Genomic DNA, 21,808 nt, shown 5'->3' with positions numbered 1-21,808 from the left:
TACCCAAGTCCCACTAGAGGATGTTGGGCCCTCATGCCATCCTCATGGAGTCAGTTTGGTCAGAAACATGCACACAAGTAAGCCTCTGGAGGTCATTTTGTAGGGCTCTGGCAGCGCTCCTCCACCACCTGCATGGCCACTTCCTTTTTGGGGGTTGTCTTGCTGTTGCCTCTCCTGTCCACCTGTTGTTGCTTTCATTTGCACCAAAGCAGGTGAAATTGATTAACATAATTTGTTTTAAAGGAATAACTAATGAAGGGACAGATGGACAAAAACACTGAAGCAAGTATGGACAAACAGAAGGATGGAAGAATAAAATAATTAACAGATGAAAGAATATAAGAAATGAAGAAGAAAAGAATTGAAGAACAAACCAGGGCCGGCCCAAAGCATGTAGCCTGTTTAGTTGTTTTGTGGTTAACATCGTTAACTATTTTGTAGGGTTCACTTTATTTATTTGGAAAAGTTTGCACTCTTAAATTGATTGTTCACTGCTATTCATGTCAAAAATATTTTGGTGTTTATTTGTGTTAATTTGTCATTGTCTTAAGTTATATGTGCAAGTTTGTTGCTTTTATAGTTTAAATGTTGACTTATTTTGAATAAATTGTTATTTAGTTTCTACAGTAGCCTATAGCTGTTTTGTAGTTAACAGAACAATTTTGGAGTGTTCACTTCATTTATTTGGAATATTTTGCACTCTTAAATTGATTGTTCATTGCTATTTATTTGTCAAAATATTTTGGGTTTTATTGGTGTACATTTGTCATTGTCTTTACTTAGACCTTGATATGTGCAAGTTTGTTGCTTTTAAAGGTTACATTTTGACTTCATTATTTTGAATACTTTGCAGTTGTAAATTGTTATTTAGCTTCTACAGTAGTCTATCGTTGTTTGTTTTGTAGTTAACAGAACATTGTGTTCACTTTATTTATTTTTAATATTTTTATTTACTTGCAAAAAATATATATATTTGTATTGGTGTTCTTTTGTCATTGTGTTTATTTATAGACCTTGTTATGTGGAATTTTGTTGCTTTTATTAAAAAAATCTTGCTTAGAGCCACAAAAGTCCCAGGGCCGGCCGAATGAACAAACATGAACAAGGAAGAACAAAAACTAACTAACGGAAGAATGAAAGAATAGTTACACAAAAGAAAGAACTGAAGAATGAACAGGAGAACAAACAGAAGAATGAAAAAGATGAAGAACGGACAGATGGAAGAACTGGCAGAAAACAACAACTGAGGGACGAATGAAAGAACTGAAGAATAAACGAATGAAAGAAGGGACGGACTGAAATCATCCTCATCTTCATGGGGTTGGGGGAATGCGAGTTGCTATCGGGAGCCAGTGAAGGGTGTGAAGGAGGTGGGTAACATGAGAGAATTTGAGGAGGTTGAAAACCAGACGGGCAGCAGCATTCTGGATGAGTTGCAGAGGTCTGATGATGGAGGTGGAAGGTCCAGCCAGGAGTGCATTGCAGTAGTCAATGCGAGAGATGACCAGTGACTGGACAAAGAGTTGAGCTGGTTCTCTGGTGAGGAACGGACGTATCCTTCTGACGTGGTAGAGGAAGAATCTGCAGGAGCGCACTGTTGCTGCGATGTTACCTTAGTACACTAGAGCAGCTTTAGACTCAGTTAGTACACTAGAGCAGGTTCAGACTCAGTTACCTTAGTACACTAGAGCAGCTTCAGACTCAGTTACCTTAGTACACTAGAGCAGCTTTAGACTCAGTTACCTTAGTACATGTGTGATCATAGAGTGTGTATGCAGAGAGTGTATGCAGAGTGTGTATGCAGAGTGTGTATGCAGAGTGTGTATGCAGAGTGTGTATGCAGAGAGTGTATGCAGAGAGTGTGTATGCAGAGAGTGTGTATGCAGAGAGTGTGTATGCAGAGTGTGTGTGCAGAGTGTGTATGCAGAGTGTGTATGCAGAGTGTGTATGCAGAGTGTGTATGCAGAGTGTGTATGCAGAGTGTGTATGCAGAGTGTGTATGCAGAGAGTGTGTATGCAGAGTGTGTATGCAGAGAGTGTGTATGCAGAGTGTGTATGCAGAGAGTGTGTATGCAGAGTGTGTATGCAGAGAGTGTGTATGCAGAGAGTGTGTGATCATAGAGTGTGTGCATAGCTGTGGTAGAAGAACCCAAGAGAGGAGATTACCGAGCCAAGAGACTTGGCATAGAGGGAGAACAGTAAGTCCCCTAGGACAGTGGTGCAGCGCGATTGTCATTTGCCAGAGAACAGGAGAATTGGCATGTTGGCCATTGGTGCCCCGTTCTCATCACAGATAAGAAGAGGTTCACACTGAGCACACGTGACAGACGTGAAAGAGTCTGGAAACACAGTGGCAAACGTTATGCCTTGCTGAAATGCCTAACCAAGGCCTTGCTAAAATGCTTACCCAAGGCCTTGCTAAATGCCTACCCAAACCCATGCCGAAATGCCTACCCAAGGCCTTGCTGAAATGCCTATCTACCCAAGGCCTCGCTGAAATTACTACCCTAACATCTTTCTGAAATGACTACCCTAACATCTGGCTGAAATAACTACCCTAACATCTTGCTGAAATTACTATCCTAACGTATTGTTGAAATCGCTACCCTAACGTCTTGTTGAAATGCCTATCCTGCCTACCCTGTCTTGCTGAAATGATGCAGAGAGTAAACCAAAACTACGGGACTATGGAACTATGGATGAAAGATTGTGCTGAAATGATGCAGAGAGAGTAAACCAAAACTACGGGACTATGGATGAAACATTCTGGTGCATTCTTTGATGTACCCTGTCACTCCCAAATACACCATAAGAAAAATAAGAAAAAAAATAAAAAACCTACTCATTCTACTCTTACAGCTTTAGGTAGAAAGGTTCAATCCATGAATGCATGGTTGAAACCAATGTTCCTACCTGGTGATGCTTCCCAGTCTACGATATGTCATTATTTGAAGACCTGGAAACAAAATACAGGTTCAATTACCGGTACTATCACAGGGTGATTTGTTGGCATGTTACAATTCTCAGCTCTCACTGATCTTTTAAACCAGAATTTAATCTTTAACCATTTGTATCGATGTTTTTACTATCTGTGCTTTTGTTTTACTTTTTATTTATCCATATATTCTTGTTCTCATGATTTGAAGGTGACATGAATTGAAGCTATATATAAAATGTATTACAATGTTTTGCTCTTACTGTATTATATCGACAAATAGTCAAGACAGCAGTTTACAGACAAACAGTACAGTGTACTATTACAATACCAGTGAAATGTATCCATTTTGGGGTTTTAGAACAAACAGATGTGTCCAGTGTGGTGGTAAATTGACACCTACCATAAAGGTCTCCACCAGGACTGGGATTCTCCAGACCAGAACAGGTGCCTTGAGATGCTGCAGACCTGAGAGACAACATTAAGTTATAGGATACAACTTAACACTGTAGTGGTTTATCAAGTTTAGGCTGGGTTTCACCAACATAGATTAAATGAATGCTGTTTTAGACTTAAGATAGGGTTAGAAAATCTAGGTTTAAACTGGTTTAAGGGTGCTTTCTTTCCGGGCCAGTGTGAGCAACAACAACAAAAACGCCCATGCATATCACTGTTCCAAATCCATTTTTAGACTAGGTTTAAAATGACTGGTGCAACACACTGGAATTTAATCTAGGTTTGACTGCCAAATGTTTAGATTTAACCAGGATTCATTGTAAACTACATTTAAAACAGGTTTAAAGTTCAGTGCAAAAGGATTAGTACATAAACCTGGATTTAACCCAGTTTAAAAGTTAAACCATGTTGATGCAACCCTGCCTTAGTCTGCCATATTTCATATATGTATTTAAAGTGTATAAATAAATGTATCTATACTTAATTCAAACATATCCATTAGCCTATACATGTGCACAGGAGAGCCCTGCAACAATACTTGAGCTGCCTCTCAACAGAGCACGTTTTTTTGATTGATTGAAAACTTTATTAGAATGTTTGCAGAAGTAGGTACATGAAAGTACATATTACATACAAGGTCAAACTAAGAGGATAAAAACCCAAGAAAGCCACTGGCTTATTTCAATTGGGGTCCTTGGTCCGACGTGACTATCCAACACCAACTTAACAGTGAATAGAACACCAACAATACACACTCAATTATCAAGTAGCCAAATAACAGATCAGTGAATAAAACACCAACAATACAGAACAACAGTCAAACAGAGAAATAAAACGGCCGCTGGCTTCAACGAAACGCGCTAATGACGCCCTTACCTTCGGTCAGCACACCTGCTAGCAGACATGCTAACTCCTCAACTTTGCCTCTTTCATGCCAAGCCTCTTGTAGTGTCCCACGTGTCTGACAAACAGAAGTAGTCCCATAGTCTATTTGCTGAAGGTTGAACGTTGTTGAAAAGTTGGGTTTTGGGACACTCTGGGACACCAAACAACTGGTTGACACCAAACAGCTGGGAGGTAATTAGTCTCTTATGTAGGTGTGGTTGATGACACCAAACAGATGGGAGGTAACAATGTCCTCACAGCTTCGTATGCTAATATAATCTAATATAATACTTGTAATATATGAACATTACTTAATTACATTAAAAACATTTAAAAATTAATAAAGTCCTTCTTCTATAGTGACTGCGAATGGCACCTTACATTAAAAGTAGTCCCAGGCTACTTTATACATGCATGTTGTAAATGTATTCATAAATGGACAGCCTACATTAAGGCTCCTCATTCAACATGCTTATGGTAGGCCTCTATAGGCCTGGGCATTTCATTCGTTCAGAGAGCGTTTTCTTTTTCGGCTCCGTTTAATGCCACATGGGTAGGATTTAGTGGTGAAAATGCTAACTAGATTAGGCTACGTGAGAAAATGCATTCATATTTAATTAATAACAATAACATCGATGTGTCATCTTTTCTCGTGGGAGACAGTCTATAGGCTAGGCCTAAAATACATCATGAAATATAAAGTAACTATGTATTATAAGTACACTTAGAGATGCACTGCAGATAGTGATTATTAAGCAATAATATATCCCGATACCGGACGACTGTTAGCCCGAGTCTCGATAGAGATTGTTTGAGATGGTTTATTGTCTCAAACAACAGACAAATACACAAAGTTACTGATGTTAGAGTCATTACTGAGCACAGTGTATCCAGGACACCCTCCCACGTCAGTACAGGAGCTTCTATCAGACACCAACCAATCAGGAGAATGTTCAACGTTGTTTTATTTCATAGCAAACTTGAAATGACAAGGGAATAAATTACTGATAATATACTTCACATTTCCGAATCTCCGTCTTCTTCTATACATAAAATGGTAGTGATACAAAACCATCGCAGTTACAATAAATCCATACAAACAAACACAGCCATATAATGATTTGATAATGTTACAATATTACATCTTTTAAAAACAAAAACAAAAGAAAAAACGCTGAGGAACCCTCTACATGTGGGGGTGTCGTCGAGGTGAAACGGTGGTTGCTTGCTTGGATAATAAACAAGAACGATACACTTACAGGAAATAATATAAATAGTTCTGACTTGGTTTGAGAGTTTAAACCTGTCCTTCTAGAGGATAACTCATGTTATAGAGGAGTCTAGCTTCTTCATCATGATCATCATCATCATCATCATCATCACATCAGCTAACAAGTATCTATTACTGGGTTTTAGAGAAGGATCCATTCCTATACAACCTCTCTCTGAGATGACGGTTGGTGTGTAGTCGTGTAAAAATGTTTTCCGGTTTGAAACCAGGAGTTCCGCTGCTGTCCTGTTCCACAGCATAGTGGGGGATGCCCTGGAGTGACGGGAGTGTGTTTGGAACCATTCCTCATTCCATTCCATGCATCACAATGAGCCTGTCCTCCGATGTCTACCTCCGCCAGCCTCCCCTGGAGTATGTACCCCTGACACCCAGTAAACACGTTATTATAAGTCATTGGCATGCACTCTGACAGTGGTAGAGCTGAGTAGAGCTGGGCAGAGAGCCCCCCCCCCTGGTGGTCATATAGGAGAACAACAGCATGCTTGTCTCAGGGGTGGTGGTGGTCTCAGTGGCGTGGTGGTGGTCTTGTGGGTGGACACGAGTCAGGGGTAAACCAGTAAACCAAGCTGTAGGACACTGGCTGGATCTCACACGTCTTCCCTCCAGGCCTCATCTCCTCCCTCCTCCCCTCCTCTCTCCTCCCCTCCTCTCTCCTCCCCTCCTCTCTCCTATCCTCCTCTCTCCTATCCTCCTCTCTCCTCCCCTCCTCTCTTAATTCAATTCAATTCAACTTTATTCGCCATTTCCTATGCACTAGGAACATGACTTGGTATTCTCCTCCCCTCCTCTCTCCTCCCCTCAGACAGTTACCTCCAATAAGTTGTGGAGGAGGCTTTAAGAGAGGACACGAGGAGAGAGGACACGAGGAGAGAGGACACGAGGAGAGAGGAGACATCCCCTGGGTTAGAAGACCACCCATAGGTTAGAAGACCTCCCCTGGCTTAGAAGACAGCAGACCTGTACGCGGTCAGGAGATTCATAACCAGTTCGTAGGGAAGGTAGGTAAGACTTCCTGGGTTCAACCCAGACCTCTAGAAACTAACACACCTCTGTAGACAATAAAAGACGAACATGTAGTGTAAAACTGTAAAAGGGGAGAAAGACCTCAACAAGCTAGTTCATGACAGGAAGGCTACAGGCGAACAGAGTGATGATATGTTCCATCTCCACGGTGATATGTTCCATCTCCATGGTGATATGTTCCATCTCATCAGGTTGAAGACGAGCAGATTGTCTGGGAGAGGAAGACCTGACAGTGGTGTCTCTTTACATTCCAGACCTCACCTCCTTTCCTCTCCTCTCCTCCCTTCCCATCTCCTCCCCTCTCCTCCCTTTCCCTCTTCTCTCCTCTCCTCCCCTACCCTCCCATCCCCTCTCCTCTCCTCTCCTCTCCTCTCCTCCCCCTCTTTTCTCCTCCAGTGCTACAGTTTGGATGGAGAGATGTGGAATTCTCACGGAATACTTCAACAGTGGCACTCCACCACCGGAGCTTAGAGCAAAAATGTAAAATAGTGCAATGGATTGGTTGTCCTGGGTTAGGCCTGGGTTAGATCTGGGTCAGGCCGTGGCGACGTGGTTAGATCTGTGGTAGGTTTAGATCCACAGTGATGTCTGGATTAGATCTGTGTTCCACAGTAATGTCTGCGTGGGTCAGATCTGTGGCTCTGTTGTCCACAGTGCTGCCTGGCGCCGTGGTCAGTTGAAGAGGATGGAGTCGGGGTCTCGGTTGGCCATCTGGGCCAGGTGCTTCAGGATGTCCTTCTTGGTGATGATGCCCAGTAGACGCCTGCAGGAGGGAGGGGACACGTCAGCACCGGTTACAACTAACTAACACTAGAACAGCCGTGCCTTTTTACCTACTAAAAGAGCCTTTTTAAAATGCTAACCTGCTATTTACACACAACGACCACTAGTTGGCCGCTTGTAAATGAGCCCGCTTCCTACGCAGAAAAACTAGCTTTATACTAGCTTATCCTGATGTGATTTTGAAAATGTAAGGATACTGGGGTGGTAGAACGCACATATCTAGGAAAAGTAATGAAAGGAGGGTCCTGAAATTTGATCTAGTGCACAGATATAACAAAAATGTTTAGTCACAGGCTGATTAAGTGTTAAAAACAATTCTTCTAGCGACGGTCCTTGGTCCCTCGCATATTGTTTTTCTTGCGATGACTGATGTATTTCACTCACTTAGACAAATGCAAGTCTGTGTGTCTGCATGCCTGTGTGTGTGTGTGTGTGTGTGTGTGTGTCTGCGTACCCGTTGAGTACTCGTTGCTGCTGTAAATGAGGGCAACCTCAGTAACTTACGAGTTTAAATAAAGGTTTGAATGAATGAAAAAAAATGTGTGTGTGTGTGTGTGTGTGTGTGTGTGTCCGCGTACCCGTTGTGTGTGACCAGACACTGCCGCAGGCCGAGCTTCCGGAAGATGTCGACCACGATGTCCATGGCCGTGTGGTCCGTCACCGTGAAGGGGCTGAGGTCCAGGATGCCCCGCAGCTTCAGGGGGGGGGGGCTGGAGGGGGGCTGGGGGGGGGTGTACTCCGTGAAGAAGATCCTGGATGTGCTGACCACGCCCTCCTGGCGCTGGCGGGCCGTGTCTGTGGATAACCGGACAGAGGGGGGGGGCACACACACACACACACACACACGCGCAGACAGGAAGACACACACACAGACACACACACGCAGACAAGCAGACACACAAGCAGACAGGCAGACAGACACACACACAGACACAGACACAGACACAGACACACACACAGACACACACACACACGCAGACAGACACACACCCACACGCAGACACACACACACACACACAAATACTTTTTTTTAAAAACAAGTACTTCAGAACGGCCACACACACACACACATTTTCCTATAACACACACAGACACACTATAACCCCATTTTCCTATAACCCCCACCACACACACACACACACACACACACACACACACACACACTCTCTCGTACCTATGGAGATGAGCAGGTCCCTGCGCAGCACGAAGCCCACCAGCCGCTGAGACTCCTGGGACACCACCACGGGGTAGCCGCTGTAGGTGGTCTCGGACACCAGCGTCTCCACGTCCTCCACCGTCATGGCGTCCTGCGTCAGCACACTGAGGGGGGGGTCGCTGCGGCGCGGGCGCATCACGTCCATGGCCAGGGTCTTGTGGCTGAACTCCTCCTTCGGCTGGCAGGGGAGGGAGGGGGGGCGGGGGAGGGGAGAGAACACAGGGCTTAGCCAACCAGAAGGCAAGAACACAGGCTCTTAGCCAACCAGAAGGCAAGAACACAGAGCTTTAGCCAATCAGAAGGGAGAACATAGACCCTTAGCCAACCAGAAGGCAAGAACACAGACCCTTAGCCAACCAGAAGGCAAGAACACAGAGCTTTAGCCAATCAGAAGGGAGAACATAGACCCTTAGCCAACCAGAAGGCAAGAACACAGACCCTTAGCCAACCAGAAGGCAGAACACGGCCCTTAGCCAACCAGAAAGGAGAACACAGGCCTTTAGCCAACCAGAAGGCAGGAGGGAGGGGGACAGAACACAGGCCCTTAGCCAACCAGAAGCCAGGAGGGGGAGGCGACAAGAACACGGCCTGTAGCCAACCAGAAGCCAGGAGGGAGGGGGGACAGAACATAGGCCCTTAGCCAACCAGAAGCCAGGAGGGAGAGGGGACAAGAACGTAGGCCCTTAGCCAATCAGAAGCCAGGGTTCTCACCTCCAGGAAGGGGTATCCGTTGAGGCGGATGTGGGCCTCGTAGATGCCCTCGCGGCCGATGGCGTCGGCAACCCACTTACTGGTCATGGCCGCCGCCATGAGGGGCACGATGTACTCCAGCCCCCCCGTCAGCTCAAACATGATCACCACCAGGGACACCGTCATACGGGTCACTCCACCTGAGGGAGGTGCGGGGGAGGAGAGAGAGGGGGAGGGAGGGAGGGAGGGGGGGGGGAGGGAGGAGAAGAGAGGGGGAGAGGAGAAGAGAGGGAGGGGGGAGGAGGAGAAGAGAGGGAGGGGGAAGGGGGAGGAAGAGAGGAGGAGAGGGGGGAGGGAGGTGGGGAGGAGAAGAGAGGGAGGGGGGAGGAGGAGAAGAGAGGGAGGGGGGAGGGGGAGGAAGAGAGGAGGAGAGGGGGGAGGGAGGTGGGGAGGAGAAGAGAGGGAGGGGGAGGAGAAGAAGAGGGAGGGGGGGAGGAGAGAGAGGGGGAGGGTGGGGAGGTGTAGAGGTTAGCACTATGAAGGGGTCTGACACATGCTAGCTAGTATAGAGGCTAGTATATACTATGTGGGGTCTGTACTAGGTAGTATGGTGAGTACTAGGTAATGTGTACTAGATAGTGTGTACTAGGCAGTGAGTACTAGGCAGTGTGTACTAGGCAGTGTGTACTAGGCAGTGTGTACTAGGCAGTGTACTAGGTGTGTGCTAGGTAGGGGTCTCACCCAGGCAGGCGGCCGCCCCCACCATGGCGTACAGCCCCGGGGTGATGCAGTCGGCCCCGGGGGAACACCAGCCTCTGAAGATGACCCAGTCGTGGTGGTAGTAGGCCAGCTGCTCCATGCCCACCCCCAGCAGCCGGCCCGCGATGGCCCCCACCGCCATGCTGGGGATGAACAGGCCGGAGGGCACCTACACACACACAGAGTAATCACACATGCACACAGAGTAATTACACACACACACACACAGAGTCATTACACATGCACACACAGAGTAATTACACACGCACAGAGTAATTACACACACACAGAGTAATTCACACACAGGACAATCACGCACACGCACACACACACACGCACACACAAGGTACGGTCACACACATATACCGTACACGCCGTGTTTTTGTAAACGTACTAATCTAGAGAGTCAGCATGACATCATCACCAATTTTAATTTTATAATTTTATAATTTTGCCATTTAGCAGACGCTTTTCATCCAAAACGATTTACAATTACGAATTACAGGGACATTCCCCCTGGAGTAACTGAGGGCTTAACTAGCGTCCCCCTTACTCAAGGGCACACTAGTAGTGGTGTGGTTTCAGGCGGGATTTGAACTCACAACCTTCCGATCACAAGTCCAACTCACTATCCACTAGACCACCACTACCCCTCACCACACACACACAGAGAAAGAGAGAGACAGGAAGTGATGTCGCTGCACCCGCCGTACCTACCTTCATGCCGAAGGTAACCACGGTGATGAGCATCTTGAAGACCAGCGCCAGCGCCAGCTGCCACAGGGCTGTGTACACGTCCTTCCCCGCGGGCCGGTCCGGCAGCTCGTTGCTGCTCTTGGTGACGTTGGCGTTGTCGTAGTTACACAGCTGGGAGGAGTCCAGCAGGCTGCAGTCATTGAACAGCTCCGAGATCAGCTCGGCCGTGCTGGTGCGCGTGTAGCTGTTGGGGAACGCCACCACCGCCGTCACCGCGGTTACCACCAGCACCTTCCGAGGCACAAAAGCAAAAGCAAGGCGAGTTTATTTAGTATAGTGTACATTTACATACAACATGCTGACATCTCTTCAGGTTTCACCTTAACTGCTCCTCACCCCGCATCACATTTAAACTCCTCCTGCTCACCTACAAATCCCTCCACGGCCTGGCCCCCCAGTACCACTCCAATCTCCTCCACCACTACACCCCATCCAGAACTCTGAGGTCCTCTAACACAGGCCTCCTCATCCAACCCAGCGCCAAACTCCGGACCTTCAGGTACAGAGCCTTTAGTGTGGAAGCCCCCCACCCTCTGGAACTCTCTACCCAAGGATATCTGTGACTCTCCAACCCTGGACATATTCAAAACTGCCCCTTAAAACCCACCTGTTCACCATCGCATTCAACCTGTAGTCTGCATGTCAGTTTATTAGTTCATTCTGCTGTTTTACTGCTTCTTGTTTTGTGTGTTCGTCTCTCTGGCTGTGTTCTGTTTGTCCCATTCCCTTGTAAAGCGACCTTGGGTTTGTGAAAGGCGCTATATACATTTACGTTATTATTATTATTATTATTATTATGGATCATAAAACCGGTAACTGACCTCCAGCACCGGGTAGCGGCCCAGACGCGTGGTCTTGCGCCGGCGGCACCAGGCGATGTTGGCCCGGATGAACAGGGCGCCCCAGATGCCCCCGAAGATGCCCAGCAGGATGAAGGGGATCAGCTCCAGCAGGTGCCAGGGCGCGTGGAACTCCACGTAGAACAGGACCAGGCGGCTGTTGCCGAAAGGGTTGATGGAGCGCAGCGTGAAGGCCGCCACCAGGGCCGCGAAGAAGGAACGCCACAGGGTCTTCAGGGGGAAGTAGTAGCTCACCTCCTCCAGGGAGAACAGGACTCCCCCTATCGGAGCTCCGAAGGCAACAGACACGCCTACAGCCGCCGCGGCAGACAACACCTGGAACACACACACACACGCACACGCACAATTGATTTTTCAAAATACATTTGGGGTATTATGCCTTTAGTTTAGTTGCCTTTAGTTTAGTTCCCCCCCCCCCTCCCCTCCCCTCCCCCCTTCCTCACCTCCTCCTCCCCCCTTCCTCCCTCCACCTCTTCTCCCCTCTCCTCCCTCCTCCACCTCTTCTCCCCTCTCCTCCCTCCACCTCTTCTCCCCTCTCCTCCCTCCTCCTCCCTCTCCACCCCTCCTCCCCCTCTCCCTCCTCCCCATCTCTCCTCCCCCTCTCCTCACCTCTCGTCGTTTGGCCTCGTTCTTGCGGTACTTGGTGAACAGGTGACAGAGGATGTTCCCGCAGCAGCAGGCCACGTGGACCAGGGGCCCCTCCTTGCCCAGGCTCAGCCCCGACGACACGGCCAGGACCAGGGTGATGGTCTTGATCACCAGGGTCCACTTCCCCAGGTAGCCCCGGATGATGAACCCACTCAGGATGGTCTTGATCTGGGGTTAGGGTTAGGGAGACAACAGCCATAAACCATGGGGTCAATATGACCCCACAGTTGACACTGGGGGGGTCAATATGACCCAAGCCTTTAACCCTGGGGTTAGTTAGGGTTAGGGGGTCAGAGTTATGGTTAGGGGTCAGGGTCAGAGTTATGGTTAGGGGTCAGGGTTAGGGGTCAGGATCAGAGTTATGGTTAGGGGTCAGGGTTATGGTCATTGTTCAGGGTTATGGTCAGAGTTAGGGTCAGAGTTATGGTTAGGGGTCAGGGTTATGGTCATTGTTCAGGGTTATGGTCAGAGTTAGGGTCAGAGTTATGGTTAGGGGTCAGGGTTAGGCGTCAGGGGTTAGGGTTAGGGTGAGAGTTATGGTTAGGGGTCAGGGTTAGGGGTCAGGATCAGAGTTATGGTTAGGGGTCAGGGTTATGGTCATTGTTCAGGGTTATGGTCAGAGTTAGGGTCAGAGTTATGGTTAGGGTCAGAGTTATGGTTATGGGTCAGGGTTATGGTCAGGGTCAGAGGTCAGGGGTCATACCTCAGGTATCCCAGAGCCGCAGGCGTAGGGGGCGAAGGCTCTGACCAGGGTCACGGCCAGGAAGGAGAACAGCAGCGCCCAGCACACGTACATCAGGTAGTTCACCAGGTACGCAAACGGACCCTGCAGCACAGAGCACAGCACACACTGGGTGTGAAAAGGTGTGTGTTTGTGTGTGTGTGTGTGTGTGTGTGTGTCTGGGTTTCCGTTAACCGGCAATTACCGGTCTTTGTCCGGTAATTTTTTTTGAAGTCCGACAAATTGAAAAGTCGTCGGACATATTGTCCGGTGAAAATAATTCCCTTTGAATACAATTCGCTAAAGCTGGCTGGGTGCGTTCGTAAACACGCTCTGGAAATCCGATCAGCACTCGCGGAACGCCTCTCGTCCAATCGAACGACTCGTCGCTCTGTGACATCGAAGCCAGCGTGCACTCCGGCGCTCTCAGAGCGTGTTTACGAACGCACCCCTAGAAGTTTCCAGCCAGCTAGCTGAAGCTGCTACACACACCAGAGCCATGGCGACCGAACGGCAAGTTAAACAACATACTATAAAAGTGACATTGTTTTACTCATTACTCATACGTTTGTTGTCATTCGGCGGTGCTAATAGTCGCTTTCTTTTTAAATTTATTTTATTTATTTTATTTTAGCAGTTTCCCCGAAAGTTAAGTGTTTGTTTTTATATCACTATTTGCACTTCTGGTTAGATGCTAAACTGCATTTTGTTGTCTGGTACTTGTACTCTGCAATGACAATAAAGTTGAATCTCACCTAATCTAATCTAATCTAATCTAAAATAATCTAAGATAATCCCATCACTATTACTCCCTATTTTCATCAGTGTTTCAATCCTTGAATCTGTGATGGAAATCAAGCAAAGCCACTTCAAGTCTCCCCACCACTGACAGCGCTGGGTGTGCCTTTCCTTACACTCTCGGTTATTCCCTGTGGATTTAAAAAACGGTGTTTTGGTTTCTATAATGTGGTCTATTCTCAGTGTTGACGAGCAGCTCAGGGGGCTTTGAGATGGCAAACAGCTAATTAAAGGAGTAATTCCACTCAAAAGGGTAGAAGTAAGCTGACTGTCTGTCTGTCTGTCTGTCTGTCTGTCTATCTGTCTGTCTGTCTGACTGTCTGTCTGTCTCTCTGTCTGTCTGTCTGTCTGTCTGTCTGTCTGTCTGTCTGTCTCTGTGTCTGTCTGTCTGTCTGTCTCTCTGTCAGTGTGCTGGACTACATCCATGTGATGACCTATGACTTCCATGGTACCTGGGAACGCGTTGTCGGAGAGAACAGCCCTCTGTACAAAGGACCTACTGACCAAAATCCCTGTTCCCAGAAGCCTACATGCTTGCACTGTTACTGTTCAATAAAATGTTATACATCTAGACATTGTGGTATTTCTTTATATACGTATCCCAGACTGCCTATCAATTGTTTCTCAATAAACAGTTATGTTCTTCCCATTGTCATACTCCCGAGCTAAACGAAATGCCTTCCCAACCAGCGAGACTTATAGAAATGACGTTGTTTTATTGATTTTAAAAAAGGGTAAAACTGGACAGAGAAAATAGAAAACTCACATTAATCCCAAACAATTTAACAAACTTCAGTTAACGTAATGTGGAGTCCGTTCATTGATCGATGCTGTCTGTTCAGTTCCCAGTGAGGCGCCCGTTCAGCGCTGGACCCGTTCAGCGCTGGATTTGACGCATGGCATAGCGCGCATGCGTCAAATCATGTTATATTATTATATATTATATAACTCGCATCTAATCGTATCGGATGAGAAATAGACATTAAATGGCATATATAGGCCGCTACACAACAGTAATCACCGCGACAAACAGCTATATTAGATTTGTAAGAAAAAAAAATATGATTTAGAAAAAAAATTTTTTTATTATATTTTAATATGATGACCGGAATATATCACGTTTGTCCGGTAAATCGAATTGTTCCCGGACACGATGTCCGACGGCACATTTTTCTAACGGAAACCCTGGTGTGTGTGTGTGTGTGTGTGGGCGCTCCGACTTTCAACGCATCATAAACCGGAAAAAAAACGTCAATTCACCAGTGCGTATTGAACCGTGGATGGAGAACCGTACGGTTCAATATAAAACCAAAAACCGTTGCACCCCTAGTACATGTGTGTGTACGATAGGGGACAGTAGGGGGAGAGAGGAGAGAGAGAGAAAGAGAGAGAGAAAGGGAGAGACAGGAGAGAGAGATAGGGGACAGTAGGGGGAGAGAGAGAGAGAGAGAGAGAGAGAGAGAGAGAGAGAGAGAAAGGGAGAGAGAGAGAGAGAGAAAGAGAGAGGGAGGGGGAGAGAGAGAGAGAGGTAAACATTGTGAGGTGTCCCTAACACATGCGTGCGTGCGTGCGTGTGCGTGCGTGCGCGTGTCCCACCTCTGCGGCGTCGCCGATGATGAGCTCGGCCCAGCTCCTCCACTGGGGGCAGCTGTGGCGGTTCTGGAAGGTGGTCTGGTTGGAGGTCCAGCAGCAGTGCTCGTGGTTGAACCAGAACCCGTTCAGACACACGCCCTCCTTCAGGTCCGTCAGCCAGTGGGCCGAGATGTCGATGCCCCCGGCCAGGGCACCTAGGGGGGGACGGGGACGCATGCAGACACACACACACACACAGACATACATGCACACGCACACACACACAAACAGACACAGATACAGACACACACACAAACGCAGATAGGCACACGCACACACACACAGACAGACGCACACACACACACACACAGACACACAGAAACACAGAAACACAGACATACATGCACACGCACAAAGACACACACCGTTAGAGTGTTACGATGGTTAATCACATGAGGGGGGGGGGGGGGGGGACATCGTACACATACAATATTAACACAGAGGACGTTTCAAATGTATGGGGTAAACAGACACAACAGCATTTCTGTAACACTGTATCTACTCTAAGGGTACAAAAAGCAACGCCGTCTCCATATTGAGCAGCTACCGATAATAGCAGATATAGAGCAATACCTAACTTACTCAATGAATTAATGTGCAACAACACTATGTGCAATATGACAACCCTTGTGTACATAAGGTTCAGATATAGGAAATGTTAGGATATTTATAGCATAGCATAGAGTACAGCACAGTGTTTTATTTGTATAGTATAGTATAGTGGATAGTGTACATAGTAGGGATGGACGGTTTCCAATTATTGAAACCGAAAAACCGTCAAAGACTAAAACCGCGGTTTTCCGGTTAACCGAAAAACGACCGAAAAACGAAAGAAATAAATAAAAATAAATAAATAAAAAAAGAGAGCGACAATTTCAAATAATTGAGCCCTACTGCTACAATACACTCATGTCGAACACCATTAAAACACTGTAAGCACAGTCGCAACACATTTAGGCTACTTAGTTTCACAAATATAAGTGGAAAGGCAGACTTTTGTAAGCTACACCATACATGAAAACACATGAACACTTAACACACCAGCTCCGCTGATCCAGGGTGCACGCCTGCACGGAAGATCATCTCTTGGAACAGCGTCTTCATTGAATGAACTGCTTTCTCAATATCTTGGTTCTTAGACAAAGTTTCAGCTGCTGCTCAATGTATTTAAATATTTGAATACTGCTCAATAATCACTGAAATATTAGACTTAGAATTATGCAGTGAACATACTTAAAGCTTTTCATAAAAACCACATGCCGCGAGACTGACTCGTCCTGAACTGTCGTAAGTCAATCAACAAAGAATGCCCCATCAAAATAAAAGTGCCCATGGTAGAGCTGTCAAAATAGAGCTTTCAAAATAAATGTACTAATACAGATAGAGATAAATACAGAACTACCTTTGCGTCACTAAGTGACCGCGTATCTTCTGAGACATGCGTTCTGTCATCACTTTCAGTAGCGCCTTCACACACAGTGGTGCTGTGCACAAACACTCTTGATCCGTATAGCTCTTGTTTTATTATATTGTGGTTTAGTAAATACTGCACTTGGAGTTACATTCAATGCATGATTTGTGCTATAGAACATAAATAAAGTTTGATTGATTGATATCAAATCAAATCACATTTTATTTCTATAGCGCATTTCTCACAAAAGTGACCCAATGCGCTTTACAGAGAGCAGCGAAAATGATCTTATTAAATGTAAGCGAGTAATTGTAAAAAACCTTTCCTATCTACCAATAACTGAAGGCAACTATCTTTCCCATAGAGTGATTCGTTACCCTTAAATATAATCCCAATTAGATATTAATCCTCAGTTATTCTTCACAACTGACCAAACCTCTCTCTCATTGCGCGGCAGATTCAGACTGTATCATTGTTATTTTCACACACGACAAACATGTGACATGTTCCAGTTTTATTCTTTGAACAACATAGGAAAAAATAAAATAAAAAATAAAATAAAATAATCCGGTTTCAGACGGTTTTGATAAAAAACCGTTTCTATTTTTATAAACCCCGGTTTTCGGTTTAACCGAAAAACCGTCCATCCCTAGTACATAGCCTTTATTTATGTAAACCAGCTCTTTTCCCTTCTTGTTTTTAGTCTTCTTTTCCTAGCACCAGGGGAGCCCCCCCTCCTAAATTTCGTTGTTTGGTACCTGTACTATATCAATGACAATAAAGACCGTTCATTCATTCATTCATTCACACTCATTCACTCGCACACACACACACACACACACACGCACACACACACACACACACACACACACACTCACACACACGCACACACACACACACACACACACACACACTGACCTGACATGAGTCCGATGAGCAGCATGAGCAGCCAGCCAGAGAACGCATCGCTGACGCTCTTCACCAGCGCCCAGGTGGACTCCTTACTCTTACTGGTGATCTACACACACACAGACACAGACACAGACACAGACACAGACACAGACACAGACACAGACACAGACACAGACACAGACACAGACACAGACACAGACACAGACACAGACACAGACACAGACACACACACACACACACACACACACACACACAGACACACACACACACACACACACACAGACACAGACACAGACACACACACACACACACACACACACACACACACACACACACACACACACAGACGCAGACAGACACAGACACAGACAGACACAGACACAGACACAGACACAGACACAGACACACACACACAGACACAGACACAGACACAGACACAGACACAGACACAGACACAGACACAGACACAGACACAGACACAGACACAGACACGCACACGCACACGCAGACGCAGACAGACACAGACACAGACACAGACACAGACACACAGACACAGACACAGACACACAGACACACAGACACACAGACACAGACACACACACACACACACACACACACACACACACACACACACACACACACAGGGGAGTGGGTCATGGACCGGGTCAGACTTCAGGGACTGGATCAGTGTTTTGTTTTCACTCTTGGAATGATTAGCTGATTAGTCTCAGCTGACCTTAGGGGCCTGGCGGGAATATATGGAGGGAGGAGATCAGATTTTTGGACCATTTTTATGATTTGTATGTAATTACAAATGGGAATCATCAGAGGTCAGGGACCGGGTCAAAGGTTCAGGGACCGGGTCAAAGGTCAGGGACCTGGGTCAGAGGTCCAGTGTGTGTGTGTGGCTCACCTCTCTGTGTCTGTCGCGGTCCTTGGACTTCTCGCGGACCCAGTCGATGGTGTTGAAGTCCTCGTAGGTGCCCACCCCCGGCACCGGCTCGTCCAGCAGGTCCATCAGCTTCGGAACGCCGTTCACGCCGTCATCCCCCCCTCCGTCACCCCCTCCGTCGCCCTCCCCTGGAGCAGAGAGAGAGAGAGGGGAGGATGGAGGATGGAGGGGGGAGGAGGGGAGGTTGAGATAGGGGACAGTAGGGGCGGAAGGTGGGGGGTGGGAAGAGGGGGAGGATGGGGGGGAGACAGAGAGGGGAGATAGGGGACAGTAGGGGCGGAAGGGAGGGTGGGGATGGGGAGAGGGAACAGTAGCAGGGAATGAGGAGGGAGGGTGAGAGAGAGAGAAAAGACAGATAGGGGACAGTAGGAGGAGAGAGGAGAGAGAGCGCGAGAGAGAGAGAGAGAGAGAGAGAGAGAGAGAGAGAGAGAGAGAGAGAGAGAGAGAGAGAGAGAAGAGAGAGATGTAAACATGGTGAGTCATCACCCTGGCTTATCTGATCATCAGGGCTGGTAGGTAGAGCTGCTGTGTCATCAGATAAACAATAATCCCAAACACACGACGGCCCAATCCGTGACTGGCAGGATCGGAATGTTATCTGAAGCATGTGGAATCACATTCTAAACTCCAAACTCCGCCACTAAGAGCAGACCAGGGGAGGTGATGTGTGGGTGGAACCTCGGCCCATCCCAACAGGGTTAGGGGGGTTCAAGACAGCACCTATCAAAATAAGCCTGGATTCTTTTTCTTTTTTTGGGAATCCCCCGCCAGGGTTCTGGAGCATGTGGGTAACCCTGCTGTGATCTTAGCTAACGCCTGTCCTGCCTGCCAGTCCACATATTACATTACTGATGATTTCATTTTCATTACCATATCTTCCGCCGTAGATTGAATACCCATCTCTTCAGGCTACGTCTTGACTCCTAAAGACTTCCTTTTCTTGACTCCTAAAGACCTCCTTTTCTTGACTCCTAAAGACCGACCTCCTTTTCTTGACTCCTAAAGACCTAATTGTTTTGACTCCTAAAGACCTCCTCATCCCAACGCCCCCGCCTGTTACAGTTTCTCTAGTATAAATAAATCAAATTAAAATAAATACATCAATAAAAACATCCTTCTTCTAGCATTGTGACTGCCAATGGCCCCTGGTCCTAGCATAGATTACATTTTCTTATGATGACTGACGATGAATAGATTAATTTACTACAAAATATATTTGTTTTTAAGTCTCTTTGGATAATGGCATCTGGCTAAACGCCCAAAAAATTAAACGTAACAAGACAGGAAACAACTTGAGAGGACTTTGTCCTACTCGCTGATATGAACCTCTGGCTGCTCTGAGGAGGAAGGTGAGATCACAGTTCGTCTCTACGTACAGTACAGTTCAGTACAGTACAGTACTGTTGCCCCCTCCATCGAGTCCTTTAAATCTAAACTCAAAACCCACTTGTATTCCTTAGCGTTCCCTGAGTCACTCTGACTCTTGCCTTGTTTGTTTTGACGTGCTGTTCTGTTCCTCCGTTGTTTGTTTATTTTCTGTTTATTTACACTTTAGGTGTACTTTTACACCTAAGCCGGGTCATGTTTAAATGTGCTATATAAATACATTTGATTGATTGATTTATTGATTGGACGACGTTCCTCTAAAGTCAACACTTTGCCACAGAACAGGAGATGGTAAGACCATAGGTGACACATCTAGAACTAGAACATAGGTGACACATCTATAACTAGACCATAGGTGACACATCTATAACTAGACCATTGGTGACACATCTATAACTGTAGGTTATACATCTAACTAGACCATAGGTAATATAGCCTAGCTATAACAGTGTGTACAAGTGTCTCACTCCCTCTCTCTATCCCCACCCTCTTCTCTCTATCCCCCCCTCCCTCTCTACCCTCCCTCCCTCTCTCTGACCCCCCCCCCCCCCTCCCTCCTACCTAAGCCATACTCCCGGTCCAGGGGGGGCACGTCCTCGGTGGTGGAGAAGTCTAGCGTCGCCCCGGCAACCTCCACCATGTCGTCGTCCGTGCTACTGCTGCTCTGCATGCTGTTGAACACGTCGTTGCTGAACCCTCTGGCGTCCATGGACAACCCTGGGGGGCGGAGCCAAAGGGAGGGGGGGGGGGGGTTAGCTCAAGGTCCAAAGGCCAAAGGCCAAACCAGGTGAGGAGGCACATGAATAAAGGATGCGGCACTGTGTCACTGTCACCACCTGTCAGAATTCAGAATTAATTTGTTTTGGTTTTTTGCTGTTGTTGCCGATGGTCTGAGCTGCTGTAATGCCTGAATTTCCCCTCGGGGATCAATAAAGTACCTATCTATCTACCACCCATCTATCTATCTATCTATCTATCTACCACCTATCTATCTATCTATCTATCTATCCCTCTCTCTTTCTCTCTATCTATCTATCTATCTATCTATCTCTCTATCTATCTACCTACACCTATCTATCTATCTATCTCTCTATCTACCACCTACCTATCTATCTATCTATCTATCTCTCTCTCTCTCTCTCTCTCTCTCTCTCTCTCTCTCTCTCATAATGTAATTATTTTATGGTGTGTGGGATATGTTAAAGCACTTTGAGCTGCAACGTTTGCATGAATAAAGTGCTATACAAAATAAAGGTTATTATTATATTAATATTATTATATCTAACCGGTAAACAAATGATGACGTCACACGTTGAGCTGTCAGCATGTTTACGTTCTCTAACCATCTTAGTTGATTAGCTTCGCCTTGTATAAACTATGACACATGATCGTGGCTGTCTGCTTGTCAGCGACGACAGTCAGGCCACATAGCGACAATAACAATATCAAACCAACACGTTTGTGTCATCCAAACAGATGTAGCTAGCTAGTCTGTTAATCTAAAGCTAATCTAAACAGAATGGTGCTATGCTAAGCTAAGCTAAGTCTATGGTAGTAACTAAGGGGTAAGGCTAGGCTAGGCTAACCTAAGCCTAGCCTAACTGCTTTTGCTAGCTGGAATTATTATAGTGCATGCACGTTATGATAGACACCGTATAACAAATAATAAACATGTATTGTAATTACTGTAAGGG

General features: G+C 46.5%; 1 protein-coding gene across 1 annotated transcript; it reads right to left on the bottom strand.

Moving 5' to 3' along the window:
- Positions 1 to 6,984: 6,984 nt before the first annotated feature.
- LOC308174730 (H(+)/Cl(-) exchange transporter 5) lies at positions 6,985 to 18,806 on the bottom strand. Its single transcript, XM_080549833.1, has 12 exons — positions 18,690 to 18,806; positions 17,783 to 17,882; positions 15,418 to 15,608; positions 13,006 to 13,128; positions 12,264 to 12,470; positions 11,616 to 11,969; positions 10,756 to 11,025; positions 10,021 to 10,207; positions 9,301 to 9,479; positions 8,548 to 8,767; positions 7,952 to 8,168; positions 6,985 to 7,353 (listed from the first exon to the last, which is right to left on the bottom strand). The coding sequence occupies exons 1-12, from the start codon at positions 18,792 to 18,794 to the stop codon at positions 7,263 to 7,265; spliced, it is 2,244 nt and encodes a 747-aa protein (XP_080405959.1). The 5' UTR covers positions 18,795 to 18,806; the 3' UTR covers positions 6,985 to 7,262.
- Between the last annotated feature and the right edge of the window lie 3,002 nt (positions 18,807 to 21,808).

The sequence above is a fragment of the Nansenia antarctica genome (genome assembly GCF_963989245.1).
Source record: "Nansenia antarctica genome assembly, chromosome: 20".
Classification (NCBI taxonomy): Eukaryota; Metazoa; Chordata; class Actinopteri; order Argentiniformes; family Microstomatidae; genus Nansenia; species Nansenia antarctica.
Note: the sequence above shows the minus strand (reverse complement) of the source record. Positions and strands in the feature narration are given on the sequence as shown.

Excerpts from the sequence above, each read along its gene's own strand:
- LOC308174730 (XM_080549833.1), bottom strand. The coding sequence starts at position 18,794 with ATGGACCTGCTGGACGAGCCGGTGCCGGGGGTGGGCACCTACGAGGAC. Across the intron at positions 17,883-18,689 it reads ACCGCGACAGACACAGAGAG|ATCACCAGTAAGAGTAAGGA; the intron begins GTGAGCCACACA and ends GTGTGTGTGTAG. Across the intron at positions 8,768-9,300 it reads ACGGATACCCCTTCCTGGAG|CCGAAGGAGGAGTTCAGCCA; the intron begins GTGAGAACCCTG and ends CTCCCCTGCCAG.